A 14982-nucleotide genomic window follows, 5' to 3' on the forward strand; every position below is an offset into this window, starting at 1 on the left:
TTTTTATTTTTTTCTATTTTTTTCCTCGTCTAATTAATTCGTCCCGATGTTCCCAGCCGGGAGCGCGGGGCGCCGCGCAGGCGCTTGCAGCGCCGGCTTTTCCCGGCGGACTCCGGTCCCTCCTGCCCCCGACCTCAGCCAGGGCCACGCAGAGGAACCCAGGATGGGCTCCTGCATCGGACAGCGCGGCCGGGGGGAGCGGCAAATCCAGGCCCCCTCCACGCTGCAGTCCGCCTCCTCGTTCATCTCCCAAAAGGAAGGAAGCAAACGATTCTCCAGGTCCCCCAGGGCTTGAAATTGCAGCCCTGGGCTTCATTTGCAGGAAGGGATGCGGAGGTTACGCATTAGATTTCCTAGCAGGCAGGAAGGAGAGAGGCAGCTCTGGGGAGAGAGCTGAGTCTGCACCCGGGAGGTTGGGGAAGCAGGGGGGGGAGATTGGTGTTCCCCATCCTCCTGCAGCTGGAGAACCGTCCTCCCTCTCAAAGTAGCCCTGTCCTGGTCCCATGGTGGTCCCCATCCCACGTTTGCACCCTGCAGGCTCTATCCCAGTCTCATGGTAGTCCTCATCCCGTGTTTGCGCCCCATGGACCCCATCCCGTGTTCGCACTCTGCAGATCCCATCCCAGACTCTTTTCGGTGGTGCCTAGTGAAAGGATGACAGGCAATGGGCACAAACTGAAACGTAGGAAGTTCTGTCTGAACATGAGGAAGAACTTCACTGTGAGAGTAACAGAGCACTGGAGCGGGTTGCCCAGCGAGGCTGTGCAGTCTCCATCCTTGGAGCTATTCAAAAGCCATCTGGACAGCATCCTGGGCAAGGTGCTCTAGGTGATCGTGCTGGAGCAGGGGGGTTGGACTAGATGATCTCCAGAGGTCCCTGCCAACCTCAGGTGTTCTGTGATTTGGTGATCCGTGTTCCAAGCTGGTTCCCATCCCACATTTGCACCCTACGGACACCATCTCGGTCCCATGTTGGTCCCACGCCAGTCCCCATCCCATGTTTGCACCTCGCTGACTCCATCTCAGTCCCCATCCTGCATTTGCAGCCCGTGGACCCCATTCTGGCCCCATGCCTGTGCCCATCCCGCATTTGCAGACCCCTCAGCCAGGCAGGGGTGACTCAGTGCTCGGCTGCGCGTGCACAGGGGAAAAGGACCTCTGGGAGGGGGATGCAAGACGTGGCCCTGCCTTTGCCTTCCTCACCTTGCAACCATTCCCACGGCAGTGTGGGCTCCAAGCCCTGCTCTGGGAGGTGCCGGGAAGCTCCAGAGCCTGGTGGGGAGGTGGAGGGGGGTGACGAGACCTCTGAGCCCCGATTCCCAGTGCGAGCAGCCCCCGCGGAGCCAGGGCCGGGGGACGTCCGCGCTCCCCGGGGCTACCCTGCCCCCGGCACCCCCCAACCCCCCCCAGCCCGGGACAACCCCAGGCCCAGCAGGTTCCCCAGGAGCAGCGGCAGCGCAGGGAGCCCCCTCCCCACGCGGCGCCCCATCCTCGCACGAGGCCGAAGACGTCCCCTTGCCCGTTCCCTGGCCGATCGGCGCCGCGCAGGAGGCCCCCAGCCTGGGGAAGCGGCTCTGCAGCGGCCCCCAGGCTGACGGCAGCGGCGGCCGCCCTCCTCGACGTCCCCCCGGACCTCCCCGCCTTCGCCTGCCCCGACCGCTCTCGCCGCGGCCCTCCCTCCTCCCCCAGCCCCTGTCGTCACCGGCTCCGGCTCGAGTAAGAGCCGCGACAGCCCTTGCCGGAGCCCAGTCCTCGCCGGAGCAGCCCCAGCGCCTCGGCCGGCGCGGCGCCGCGGGAGGGAGCTCGGCGCCCCCAGGACCCCTCCTCGCTGTCCCCGCCGCAGGTAAGGGGGCTCCCCCGGTCTTCGCACGGTGGGGAGGGCAGGAGTGCTGTGCCCCGGGGTTTCGGAGGGACGGGAATGCAGCGGCAGGGAAAGTTTCCCAGCCATGCACGAAGTTCCTGCCTGAAGAAGATCGCCCAGCCTTTTAAATCCAAGCGGAGGAGCAGACGGACGTATCGGCGCTGCGATCGCTGCTGCTCTCTGCAAGTTCCCGAATCCTGCCGCCTCTCTGTCGGGGGTCGGCTCCGGAGAGCTTAGCCGGGCTCCCGCATCCGTAAGCATCCTCTGCTCGTGGGGTCCGTCCTTGAGCCGCAAGCAGCCGCCCGGGGGAGAGGGGGGGGATCTGCATCCCTGCTGGAAAGCCGTGCGGCTCACAGCGGTCTGCAAGGATGCGAGTGCCTTGCGGGGCGTCTCCGAAGCCGCCTCAAGCCTGAAATCCTCAACTTTCTTCGGTATAATCGAGCCCAAAGAGGGAGCAGGCAGAAGCAGCCCCCCCAGCATCGCTTTTGCACTTCCCGGCGCGTTTGGGTGCCGGGCGCAGCCGTAATTCTCGCCTCAGCTCAGGCAGTGGCTGTTGTTTCTCCTTTTGTTTCCCAGCCCTTTCACCACCCGCCTATCCATCAGCCCCGCCACAAGTTGAAAATTGCACAAAAGATAACGACGAGCTAATGAGGGTTTCTTGCTTTTACCATGGCACTTAGGAATTTAACCCACAGCAGCTCCCTGTTTACAAAAATCCACGTCTCCCCTTTGGCAGGGCTGGGGGCTTTCCAGGAACCCCCTCGGCTCCAGGGGTGAAAGCAGGAGCCCCTCCGGGTCGTTGCACGGCGTGCGGAGACGGCTGCCGGCTCGCAGGGCAGGCTTGGGGCAGGCGCCGCGTACGCGCGGGCAAGAGCGCTCGGTGCCGCTGCAGAGCAAGTTGTTTCCCTACTGACTGAGAAGGGAAATCGAGCGCTTCCGTGGATGGATGGATGGGGGGACAGATAAGGGCGGCTGCGGAAAGGATGATTCCTCTTCGCAGAAGTGAGCAGTGTTACTAACCCCTTGGCCTTCCCCAAAATACACGGGACCGAGATCTCCGTGCTTCGCCAAGGCTCAAAGCAAGCGAGATCCAGCAGCCCTCGTTTTCAAGGGATGTTTGGGACACCCTTCCCAAGAGGACAGGGCGAGGTCTTCTCCCAGCCCGCGGCCCCACGGGCAGCCCCGGAGCAGGGCTAGAGGGAGACCCCAGCCCAGTGCACGGCAGCCAGGAGACACTTCTCCTCGCCTGCTCCCGGAGGACGAAGGCATTTCCAGGTGAGCAGGGCAGAAGGGTGGATGCTCAAACCCAGTTCCTTTCTGGCATCTGGGCTCCATCTCTGCTGGGAAATCACCCACGGGTGCACCTGGGGAGATTGTTCCTGGATCGCTTTCTTGGGGGACACCCAGAAGCTTTGCTCTAAGGCACAGCGTGAGGTTCCTCTAAAGCCCGTCCACCCCTGGAGAGCCTGTGCCCTAAAAGGTGCTTTTTCTCCTTTCTTTACTGGCTTTGGGACTGTTATGGTGTTACGCTGGGGCTGGAGGCTCTGCCTTTTAACACACCCCACATCGAGGGGAGATCCAGCCACAACTGAGGCGTCTCCGAGGGCCGGCTGCCCAGCGGGGATCGGAGCCCCCCAAATTAGCATCCTGCCTCCCTGCGTTGCRTTTGCAAAATGGGGTATTTTTCCCTTGATCACGGCATCGCAATGAGCCAGGCCACGGGCAGCAGCTGAGGTCAAACAGAAACGCCGCTGGCAGCTGGAAGCGGCTCTCCCTGAAGCAGCCACCCCGGGGGGGGGGGGGTGCAGGAGGAGGAGGGGGCTCCAGCGGGGTCTTCTCCCCCGTGCCAAAGCCGTTCCACTTATCACTGCGGGAACCTGCGGAAAGTTGCTGTTTGCACCTCTGACGTTACCCAAGGCGGTGGGGTTTTTTTGTTTTTTTTGTTTTTTTTTTTTTTGCTCACTGTAATTTTCAGTGTGGCTGGATAGACCCAGCAGATGTGAGTGGCCATGAAAGAAACTGCAGCTCCCTGCAACGTCCCTGCACCCCAGCTTCGTGTCAGCAGTGAAGATGAGACCCTGGGGCCACAAGCCCGGTACTGGGGAGGTCGCGTGGTCCTGCCCTTCTCCATCTTTGAGCTCTCCCACGGTCCCTCTGCATGGTCCACTGCGTGGTCCACTGACTCAGTGTCCAACTGCATCACTCGCTTCTCTCTTTGCAGGAATAGCAAGGAAAATCTGGGCACAGACAAGCCCTGAGCACCAGCTCTGGCCCTGGGCACACAGGTGCTAAGGCTCTGCAGGGATCTGGCTCTCCCCGCACGTGTCCAGCTCCATCCACAGCTCATCTGGTCCCCTCACTGGTGGTCAGGGAGACCCTGGATGTCCCATTGGAGGGTTCACCGCTGAGCCTCCTGTCCTGTCTCAGCCCTGCTCACTGCTCACCCTGGACCCCCATGCAGATCGACTCTGGGTGACAACGTGAAAGCAAAGCTGTCAGCCCCGGGCAGCATGGAGCAGTGCTCCTGGGCGTTCCTGTCCCTCATCGCCTGGTGCTTCATCATGTTTCAGATGGGTAAGGTTGCTGCCGCGGTCCCTGCGGCATCCAAATCTCTTTCCCTGAGCCCTATCTTTCCCTGGGTTTCCATGAGGCTGTTGCAGCCCCAGGGGCTAATCCAGGGGGAGGGGAGGGGAAGCTGAGGGGCTGCAGTGCATGCACACAGAAAACCCCTTCTCTCCTGGTTTCCCCCCATGCAGTCGCCGTGTCCCGGCCTCCATTCTGCGTGGTGCCTTCCTCCACGCAGCCTTCTTGCACGGGGTTAGGAGGAGGGTCATGTCTTTTCAGAGCACCTTGACTGCACCCCAGCACGACAGAGGTCTGCTCTGAAACGTGGCTCTGGGTCAACAGCACTGCAAAGACACCCCCCCCTCCATCCAGGGGACCCCAGCTCCATCCTACGCAAGTTAGCAAGAATTTTCTTCCACCTCCCATCAATAAAAGGTCTCCCAGGAATAGGGCATCTTGCTTCTCCCACTCTGGCCTGGGGCGTGTTCTGGCTGCAGGGTCCTACACCCATCCAGTTTCAGGGCAGAGCCACCCTCACGAGTTCTCTTTGGCCGCACTTCACCATGCAAAGTGCTTCTTCACCAGGAGAAATTTATGGAGCTGGGCAGTGAGCAAGGACACCTGAGCAATGCCAGCAGACACGTGAGTGAACTGGCAGCGAGCGCTGTAGACCAATGCCAGCTCTTTCTACGCAGAGCACTTCACTCTTCCCCACTTGGCCTCCAGCCCAGATGGGAGAGAAGCTCTAGGAAGGCTGCAGTGGTCTCAAGCACTGAGTCAGCTATGGGCCTCCAGCTTGTGAAACTGAACCAGTTAGCACCAGTAACAGCAGGCAGAGGGGCTATGGAAGGGTCTTCAGGCATCTTAGACTGGGATTTCCTCACCAAGATTCGTGCCGGGGTCAGCCTCGCACAGTCCTCAGCTCTCCAGGAAGCCCGGCAGGGGCTAGTTTCTCTCTGCCCACCGTGCTGCAGGGTTTAACCCCCCTGCATGCCGCAGGTAAGAGGAGAGGGTCTTGTCCAGAGCCACCCTGAGTCCAAGGCAAAGCGGGGGCAAAGGACCCAGGCATCCTGAGTCCCTGCACCGCATCGAAACACTACGCTTGGGTCGGGCTGCCCCAGAAGACGGAGGGTGACACTTCCAGTGGGATTAACTCTGCGGTTTCCCGGGTCTTGTGCTGTCCCTGCTTCCCACTCACCCCACTGGAGCCATGTCCCCGTTTTAAGCTCGGGGTTGTGGCAGGGATGTGGGGTGAGCTCTGCCCCCAGCCTGAGTCCCGATCCACCCCCGTGTCTGCAGCCACCTGCGTGCAGGAGCAGCCCCACGGCCACGCCGAGGAGCGCCTCTTCAAGTACCTCTTCACTGGCTACAACCGGTGGTCGCGGCCAGTGCCCAACACCTCCGATGTCGTCATCGTCAAGTTCGGGCTGTCCATCGCACAGCTGATCGACGTGGTGCGTATCTGGCCGGGCGCTGGGTGCCCTCACTACCCTGTGCCGCTGCAGCAGCCCTCATGCCCCATCAGGGCTCCTCTTTTTGAGGTCAGGAAGGGTGTCCTTTCTCCCACCTTCTTGAGAGCATAGCATCTTTCAGTGCTTTTAGATGTCCAAGTCCAGAATGAGGGCTTTTGGGATCGCAGGGAGGAAAACCCTGGGACAGGGTTCAGGAGACATCAGGCAAGTCTTGTTTGCTGCCTGCAGTTCTGCACAGCGTCAGTGCCTGCCCAAGGCGGATGTCTGGGCATCTCTTGCAGCCAACAGAGATGCATACGGGAGTGTCTGGTGCCACCTGAAGAGGCCCATTCGCTGCTGCCCTAGGAGGACACTAGTGTCTCCTAGGTCCTGTGATGCATCTATGAGCCCCATGCAGATGTCTGAAGATTTCTCAGATGACACCAGACGCCCAGCCAGGCCCATGGATGAAGGACATGATTCATTCCCCCTCGAGGCAGAGACCTGCGCTCCAGCAGCTGACATGTGCTCTGGCCTGCCTGGCTCTCCTCTAAGGGCTCACTCAGATGGAGATGCTTCAGGGCAGCTTCCACCAGGGCTTCTGCCCCTCCGCTTGCCAGTCTGGGAGAGACTTCTTCAAGGTTGCATACAGGTGGCAGCATCTACTCTGTCACCCCCAGCGGTGGCTAGCTGTCCCTCTTGCCTCCTGCTGGGCTGAGCACCTTCCCTCCAAGGGGTCCTTCCCTGGGCTCAGCTCCTTCCTCCTGCCCTGGCACAGGCTAAATCCCCCTCAGAGGGCACCTACCCCCTGTGGGGGGAGAGGTAGCCCTGGGGATTGGCACCAAGCAGACACCTCGGAAGGCGTCAGGGTGCAGGGGGCAGTGTGGCTGCATGGGGTCCCTCCTGGAGCATCCCAGGTCTTTCCTTGCTTCTGATGGCTGTGAGACTATCAAAGAAAAACTGCACATCTCTCCACCCCCGTTCCGTCTTCATCAATCCATCCATCCACGTACCCCGAGGCTATCCCTGTGCCAGCCCATCCCTTCTCTATTTCCACTATTTGTCCATCTGTCTGTCCATGGCACTGTGCATTTGCCCATCCAGCTGTGCTTCACCGTGCTGGTGGAGCAATTCAGAGCGCTGTACTGCAATATGCTATTTCTTGCTGCCATCTAGTGAGCAGATATTCCCAGAGAAATACAGTCTCTCCATCTACTCATACTGGTACCAGTGTCTTCCAGTAACTGAGCCCTCGAGGTGGATGGAGGTGGAGGGCAGAGGAGGGACAGCTCAGCTGCATGAACTGGCTGGGCAACAGCAGCTCTTTGGGGGCTGACGAGGTGATGGGACAAGCCCCCAAGCTCTCTCCATCCATCTCCTCTCATGTGCTCCCTCTTGCCCGTCGCAGGACGAGAAGAACCAAATGATGACCACGAACGTCTGGCTGAAGCAGGTAGGAACCTATAATCCTCTGTGGGGCAGGATGTCTGGGAGGGCGTTTGGGGCAGAGAAACTCTGCCAAGGAGGAGGAGGAGGGTCGTGCTGGTCCTCAACAGACCCCGCGGCAGCCTGATGCCCTTCTCTCCTTCCCCACTTCCCTTCAGGAGTGGAGCGACTACAAGCTGCGCTGGAATCCGGCAGACTTTGACAACGTCACTTCCATCCGCGTGCCCTCCGAGATGATCTGGATCCCTGACATCGTGCTCTACAACAAGTGAGTGGTGCCACCAAGAAGGGGTGGCCGCAGCCCAGGCTCCTCCAGCCCCTCAGGGCCCCTATTCACCATCCCATCCCTTTTGGCATGGGTGCCAATCCGTCTGGGTCAGCAAGGGTGCAGCTGGTGCTCACACTCCTGCCAGTCTCCATGTTCTAGATGGTGCCTGGAGGGGGAAGCTGGCACTGTGCAAGGATGCACGATAGGGCCACAAACCAAGGCTAGCATCGGTACTGAGAGCCGGTTTTCCTGACTGCTTGGTGAGGAGGGGACCTCCTGCCCCTATTTCCCAGGGGAAGCTCTCGGCCATCGCTTCACCCCGCAGAGCAGGGTATGGCCAGGGCTCTCTGCGCTGACTTCACCCACCTTAGCAAGTTCAGTGCCTTCCTGCCTCCTCTGATCTTCATGTGTCCTTGCCCCATGCAGCGCCGATGGGGAGTTTGCTGTGACCCACATGACGAAGGCCCACCTCTTCTCCAACGGGAAGGTGAAGTGGGTGCCGCCCGCCATCTACAAGAGTTCATGCAGCATCGATGTCACCTTCTTCCCCTTTGACCAGCAGAACTGTAAGATGAAATTTGGCTCCTGGACCTATGACAAGGCCAAGATCGACCTGGAAAACATGGAGCACCATGTGGACCTCAAGGACTACTGGGAGAGTGGCGAGTGGGCCATCATCAATGCCATTGGCACCTACAACTCCAAGAAATACGACTGCTGCACTGAGATCTACCCTGACATCACTTTCTACTTCATCATCCGCCGCCTCCCACTTTTCTACACCATCAATCTCATCATACCCTGCCTGCTTATCTCCTGCTTGACCGTGCTGGTCTTCTATCTGCCCTCCGACTGCGGGGAGAAGATCACCCTCTGCATCTCCGTCCTGCTGTCCCTCACTGTGTTCCTGCTGCTCATCACAGAAATCATCCCTTCCACTTCCCTCGTCATCCCTCTGATCGGAGAGTACCTCCTCTTCACCATGATCTTCGTCACGCTCTCCATCATCATCACTGTCTTCGTCCTCAACGTTCACCACCGCTCCCCCAGCACCCACAAGATGCCCCGCTGGGTATGCAGGTTCTTCCTGGAGTTCATCCCTCGGTGGCTCTTCATGAAGCGGCCTCCTGTGCTGCCTCCCAGCGATGGGGCAGCAGGGCAGTATGACCTGCCAGGGACGAGGCTCAGCACCTCTCGGTGCTGGCTGGAAACCGATGTGGATGACAAGTGGGAGGAAGATGAGGAGGAGGAGGAGGAAGAAGAGGAGGAGGAGGAAGAGAAGACATACCCTAGCCGTGTGCCCCAGGCAAGCTCCCAGAGCCAGGGCGCTCAGTGCCGCTACGTTTGTGGGCGCCAGCTCAGAAAGGCCTTGGGAGGCCCGAGGGTGCCCTCCAAGGGTGACGATGCGGGTTCAGACCAGGGGCTGCTGCTGTCCCCCAGCATCCTGAAGGCCTTGGAGGGGGTGCAGTACATTGCTGACCACCTGCGAGCTGAGGATGCTGACTTTTCGGTGAGTGGGTGCCCCTATGGGCTGGGGGTTACCAGGGGGTCCCCACCTTGGTGCTACCAGAGGGCAGGTGCTGGTGCCTGTCCACCAAGGGAACGCATAGGATGACTGGTGGGGCCTGCTGGGATGTTCCTTGCTTTGCATTGGAGCGCTGCTTCTCCCAGGCTCGGCTCAGGGATGTTTGAAGGCCCCAGCCAGCCCATACCATGCTGCCCTCAGAGACCAGGGATAGACCAGACCAACCTGCCTAGACCAGGTTCAGTGATCTGTTTTCAGCCAGGTGGTTTCAGGAGACCTTCAGGGGGATTTGCACTGCCCCAGGCTCTGCACAGTCTCCCCAGAGAGGTTCCTCCCCAGCTCGGTGCTCCATGGTTTTTCCCGAAACTCAGCACGGGTATTTCCCTACCCTGCTGCGGGAAGCCGAGGCAAATGGCAGGACAGAGGAGAGATGGGTCATCTCCTGAGCCTGAGAGCATCCTCAAAACTGCAAGCAGCCCCCTCTCCCTGCAGCCGTGCTAACAGCCCCTCTCTGCTCGGCAGGTGAAGGAGGACTGGAAGTACGTGGCCATGGTGATAGACCGCATCTTCCTCTGGATGTTCATCATTGTCTGCTTGCTGGGGACCGTGGGGCTCTTCCTCCCACCCTACCTGGCGGGGATGATCTAGGCGCAAAGCTGGGCAAGGGCTGCGACGGGGTTGGGAGGGTGACACGCTCCCTCCGTGCCGGGAGTCGCAGCGGACGCTGCACATGGGTGCCGGCTCCCTCCTGCAGCAAGGACGCTCTGATGAGCCCAGCGTCCACCCTCAAGCGCACGCAGCAGCCCCGTCCAGCCAGAACGCGCTTTTCCTGGCAGCAGCACCTGCACGCTTGGGGTGCAGTTGGGACCAGGGTGGGAGATGCAGTCAGAGCTGGGGTGAGAAGACCTGTGCCTGGGACATCACAACCTCTGTGGGATGCACCCTGACTACAGCACGCTGGGGATCGACCGCGGCCACGCGCAGAGCCAGGCCAGGCAATGACGCATCCCGTGGGCCACACAGCGGGAGAGCAGCTGCCAGGCACCGGCAAAGGCTTCATCCGGGGAGCTCTACTCTGCAAAGCCCAGCCCAGGCCAGGCGCACCTTGAATTCGCGCGGTGAAGCCCTCCGTAACCCACAAGCCCAAGCCAGCGCTTTCTCGCCCTCCCAGCTGCATGCTCAGAAACGGCAGGGAGATGGAGACAGCCGAATCAGAAAGGTGGGTGGCTCGGTAAAGCCCAGGCAAGTGGCCCTCTCTGGTCTGCAGCGAGGATCACCAGGCTGCTTTCTTCCACCCCCTGCCCATCTCAGGCTGCAGATCCAGCTCTGCCTCACTCTGATGACCATAGTCCAGCTTTAAATTTGTAGCTTCAAAGTATTCTGGAAGACCAAGCCTTAGGAGGGGTCTGGTTTCTTCTTCAGCACCCTGAGAGAGCTTTCTGCTGTTTTCTGCTCCAGGAGCCTGAATCAGGAATCACAGTGCTGGATGCAGTCTGGGGGTTTCAGAAAAAGCACCCAGGAGCAAACTGGGCTGGAATAAGTTGGTGCCGTTGAGAGTTCTTAATAAGCATGTTATAGTCTTCCACGCGTCCTTCAGTGCATGCAGGCTGGCTCGGAAGAGCGTGCACACGGGGCTGAGAAAAGGGGTGCGTGAGGGAGCAGGTGCCCAGGCGTGGCTGGCTGGATGCGTGCTTGTGAAGGAGTCCACAGACACGTGCGTGTGCATGCACATCTCCAACACAGTACATAGGCCTTGGGGTTACACTGACCTGGGCGGGCACGCGTGTGAGAAGTCCTCCAGCAAGGATAACTTTTGGCTTGGCGTGGGCTGATTACCCCTGGATTTGGCCAGCACCCACCACCTCCTTGGTGTTTTCCTTCTTGGAAGAGAAGCAGGGGGAGAACAAGGACTTTGGGCCTCTCATAGGGATTACGTGGTCAGTCGGTGTGAAATGGGGCTTGGGATGGGGCTGGAGGCTGCAGCCACCTGGAGCTGCACGGCTAGCAATTCAGATGGGTGCCAGGTTGGTCCGGAGGAGGTCTGCTTGGAGCAGAGACCTGGCTCTTTCCCATGCGGACGCAGCATGGAGGCACCACGCTCAGGAGCTGCAGGTGTGCTGCCGCCGGGACACCGCACAGGGCCCCAGCAGACTCAGCACCCCTGCGCTAAACGCACCCAAGGCAGCTGGAGGGGACAGACCCAGAGAAGGTGGCACAAGGGGTCAGGAAGCGAGGGAAAGCCTCGCTGCAGGGTGTCGCGGGTGCTAAAGACTGGCCTCGGTCCACGCGGCCACAGCTGAGAACTTTGCTGAGGGCTGCTAAACACGGACAGACCGTTCCACTGCGGGAGAGAGGGCCCCGGGCCAGACGGCTCGGTGGTCTGACCAGCACGGCCCCTCCTGGGTTTTTCGGAAGGAGGCCGAAGCCTGGAGATGCAGCCCTGCGGCACAACGGGACCAGGAGAGCACAGGCACCACCAGACGTTGCGTATGGTTTATCTCAGCCGGAACGAACAGCACTGTGGGAAGACGCTGGGGAAAAGCCCGAACCGTACAATTTCTGACTCAAGCACAAACCGAACAGAGATTTCCTCGCTGTTGTTTCTTACACGGAGCAGCTCGGGGAGACGCGCTGTTCTCGCGGGCGGTTTGTGTGGCCGAGGGCTGCGGTCAGCAGCGTCCCCTCCCTGCCGCGCTCCAGGGAAGGGCGCGCGAGCCGCTCCCAGCCGGGCGCGCAGGTCCACACACTGTCATTAAATAATCTCTTCTATACAATGTACAAGGAAATGCAAACAGTCCCTTCGCAGGTCACCCGCGGCCACTCCAAACAACCCGGGGACTCGCACCACCGTCCGAGAGGAGCAGCGGGCGGCCGCGCAGGGCTCCTGGGAAGCCAGCTCCCCCCGCCGCCGTTCCCAGCGGCAAGGAGCGAGGTCCAGCACAACACGGCGCCTGCGGCTGGCCTTGGAGGGGCCAGGGAGCGGACACGTGGATACCTCCAAAGCCGGGGAGCAGAGCGCCCGCGAAGCCAGGGGGATCTCTGGCCTCCCTCGCGGACAGCCAGCGTCACCCCAGCCCTCTCAAGGACAAGTTGCCAGGTGCCTCCCTCCTTCAGAAGGCCAACGGTGATACTAAAGACATGAGCGGCTGCAGGAGGAGGTGGGACAGGGAGGGCAGGATGGTGAGGCCACGGCAGATACATAAAAGCCAGGTCTTCCGCAACACCCTCCTCCTGTCTCTGCCGACAGGAGCGTGCACTCTCTCCTTTCCCATCCCTTCTCCTTCCCTCTCTCCACCCCTTCTCTCACTCCAAGCACAGCTTCACCAGGTTGGCCTGGACCTTGGCTTGGTCCACAGCATCAAGGAGGTTCTTGGCGTCCACAGCCAGCGTGTGGGAGGCCGTAAGCATCTGCCGCTTACACTCCTCGCTCAGCGAGGTGACGGCGTTCTGCTGAGCCAGGCGCATCTTGTTGATGAGGTCAGCCAAGTCCTTATTCAGCAGCTTCTGGGTCCCCTCGATCTGCCCACGACACGCAGAGGTTAAACATGGAGGTACCATCTCCGCTAGCACCCTAATTCACGCCAGACCCACCCCTGCCAGCTCTCCCTCCTCCGTGGCCCCGCAGGGCACGGCGCAGGCCCTACCTCGGTGCGCGAGGCCGCGGGCAGCACCGGCAGGATCTCGTCGACGCTGCCGATCAGCTTCCGGAGCGACAGGCCCACGTTCTGCAAGGACGGCAGCAGGGTCAGGATGGCTCCAGGCCCGGGGTGCGCCTGGCTCCTCCCAGCACGGCACGGAAGTGGTGCACAGGAGCAGCCCGTGCCGCACGCCCAGCAAGCCCATAGCGGAGCACGGTGGGAAACGCTTCCACCATTGACCGCAGGATCCCGCTGCGGAAGGAACACGATGGGAAATGCTCCCCCCACTGACCCAAGGGCCCATGGAGGAGCAGCGCATTCTGGAAACGCTCCCACCGTTCACTCAGTGACCCAATGGAGGAGCAGGGCATGCTGGAAAGGCTCCTTCTGTACGTGTCCTAGGAAGGACGGGTGGCAGGAGCCACTCAGCAGATGTGTCTGTGACTATCTCCCCAAGGAAGCCCTAATGTTGCCCCCTCCCTTCCCTATCTACCTTCACCACGAGGATGTACCCCTCCGGGGGCAGGAGGCTGATCTCGTTCTTGAGCTGCAGCACAGACCGCACCAGCTCCATGACATTGCTGTATACCATGTCATCCGTGCGGTCCAGGTTGGCGGTGGGGGCCGGGTGGATGGACTGCCAGAGAGTGAGGACATGATGGGATCAGACACCCGGAGGGAAAGACCAGGAGCTGTGGGCAGCCCTGGTCAGTCTCTGCACACTCCAGGGCATCCAGGAGGACCGGGACCGTGGTGGTGTGGTCTCGGGAGGCCTTACCTGTGCCCCAAGTCTTGGAGGCTTCTGGGGTGGTCCTGTGAACTCCGCTATGCCATCAGTAAGGGAAAGGAAGGAGGGTCACTCTAGCAGGTCCTCAGGACACACAAGCATGCTGAAGACCACCTTGGGAGCTGTGCCACATGCCATACCACCCCGCAGCAGTGCCCCTATACACCCCGAAACCGGGCCCATCGCAGGGCAACAGGGGCATTTCCCAGGAGAGACCAGCCCCACAGTGTGCTCTCCCGTTTGGTCCCACTGCCCCGCAAGGGCAGGGAAAAGGGCCTGTGCCCTGGGCTCAGCTCCCACGCAGAGCAGGCGGCCCACAGGGCTCCCCGCACTTGGATCAGATCTCCTCACACCCCCAAATCCAGGCCAGGCAGGGCAATGCCGCAGCTTCCCTTTGCCCCAGGATGCCCAGGGCAGGCAAACCACTTCCCGCGATCTGGGATTTCTTCCACAGGGTTACGGACACAGAGGACGCCGCAGCCGCGAGGGACGCGGCCCCCAGGCTCGTAGCAGCTCAGCACAGGCACCGCTGCTTGCGGCCGGGTGCAGCGGCCCAGCCCCACTGCCGGTGTTGGTTCCTAAGGGAGCAGCCCCGGCAGAGCCGCGCTGCGTGCAGAGAGCAGCGGGTGCTCCCCAGGTCGGGGCTGCAGGTGGCCCTGTGCTCCCCGTGCCGCAGCGGACAGGAGGGTCAGCAGTAGGCACTCACTGTAATCTGTCTCCTTCTCTGGGAGCAGCTGTAAAGGAAAGAAATAGAGCAGCAAATAAGAGGCACAAACTTGCATTTGGAGGCAGTAAAGGTGGAGAAGAAACCACCCCCATGGCAGGGCCAGGCCAGGACTCCTTGTGGGGAAGGTCCAGACCAGAAGAATTTCACCCATTAACATTTCTGGACACATTTTTCCAATGAAATGCTGAAGAGCACATCTTGAGAAGCGCAGAGATGCTCCCAGCAGGCTCAGCCCAGGTGTCTGCACTTCTCTGCACAGCTCAGAGCAGTTTCCACCCTCAGTTCTAGTATATCTCAGGGCAAGGAGAAAAAGGGACAAGGACTGTGCAGCACCAGTGTAACCTGTAATTCTCTGTCTATCGCACGTCTGTACCAAAGCAAGCTAACATCTCCAAACATCCCCAGGAGAAGGACCCTGGTGTGTCCACCCCCACAAATACACCGTGACTCTGTATCTCCAGGGTTGACACCACTCACCGGAGGAATGCTGCTGTTCATGAACACCATCGGGTCCTGCAAAGGGGAAAGAGTCTTGTGAGAGGCACATCAAGGGGAAGCTATGGGGCCACTGGTGGTACAGGGCTCGCAGGGGATCCCACCCGGTAGAGCAGAGACTAGACTCCATTTCGGTTTTAGAGGGAGCGAGCAGAGCCGGGGAGCTGCCTCCAAGCTTCCCGGGAAACATCCTCCCGGGGGAGAAACAGCAGCGGACCT

General features: G+C 60.6%; 2 protein-coding genes across 4 annotated transcripts in view; one reads left to right on the forward strand and one right to left on the reverse strand.

Annotated features, from left to right (window-relative positions):
* The first annotated feature begins 2407 nt into the window (after positions 1 to 2407).
* Positions 2408 to 12104, forward strand: CHRNA2 (cholinergic receptor nicotinic alpha 2 subunit). 3 transcript variants are annotated; one of them, XR_014895930.1, is made up of 9 exons: positions 2408 to 3136; positions 3850 to 3967; positions 4083 to 4435; positions 5726 to 5880; positions 7286 to 7330; positions 7482 to 7591; positions 8018 to 9101; positions 9639 to 10335; positions 10575 to 12104. XR_014895930.1 is itself a non-coding variant. In XM_085305631.1 (8 exons), the coding sequence occupies exons 3-8, from the start codon at positions 4372 to 4374 to the stop codon at positions 9762 to 9764; spliced, it is 1584 nt and encodes a 527-aa protein (XP_085161757.1). In that variant the 5' UTR covers positions 2408 to 3136; positions 3850 to 3967; positions 4083 to 4371; the 3' UTR covers positions 9765 to 12104. The 3 variants fall into 3 exon arrangements, 2 of the variants coding, with proteins under 2 accessions (XP_085161757.1, XP_085161758.1); XM_085305631.1 differs by having other exon boundaries at positions 9639 to 12104; XM_085305632.1 differs by having other exon boundaries at positions 3850 to 3956; positions 9639 to 12104.
* Positions 11596 to 14982, reverse strand: part of PTK2B (protein tyrosine kinase 2 beta) — a 28878-nt gene continuing 25491 nt past the window's right edge. The window contains exons 26-31 of the mRNA XM_085305627.1: positions 14746 to 14781; positions 14248 to 14275; positions 13533 to 13579; positions 13248 to 13391; positions 12761 to 12841; positions 11596 to 12635 (exon numbers count right to left, since the gene is read on the reverse strand). Coding sequence (XP_085161753.1) covers positions 12420 to 12635; positions 12761 to 12841; positions 13248 to 13391; positions 13533 to 13579; positions 14248 to 14275; positions 14746 to 14781 — 552 coding nt within the window. The 3' untranslated portion in view covers positions 11596 to 12419. The remainder of the gene's footprint in view (positions 12636 to 12760; positions 12842 to 13247; positions 13392 to 13532; positions 13580 to 14247; positions 14276 to 14745; positions 14782 to 14982) is intronic.

This window comes from Rhea americana, unplaced genomic scaffold, assembly GCF_003343005.1.
Source record: "Rhea americana isolate MKP2758 unplaced genomic scaffold, rheAme1 scaffold_225, whole genome shotgun sequence".
NCBI lineage: Eukaryota > Metazoa > Chordata > Aves > Rheiformes > Rheidae > Rhea > Rhea americana.

Excerpts from the sequence above, each read along its gene's own strand:
- CHRNA2 (XM_085305631.1), top strand. The coding sequence starts at position 4,372 with ATGGAGCAGTGCTCCTGGGCGTTCCTGTCCCTCATCGCCTGGTGCTTC. Across the intron at positions 4,436-5,725 it reads CTTCATCATGTTTCAGATGG|CCACCTGCGTGCAGGAGCAG; the intron begins GTAAGGTTGCTG and ends CCGTGTCTGCAG. Across the intron at positions 9,102-9,638 it reads CTGAGGATGCTGACTTTTCG|GTGAAGGAGGACTGGAAGTA; the intron begins GTGAGTGGGTGC and ends TCTGCTCGGCAG.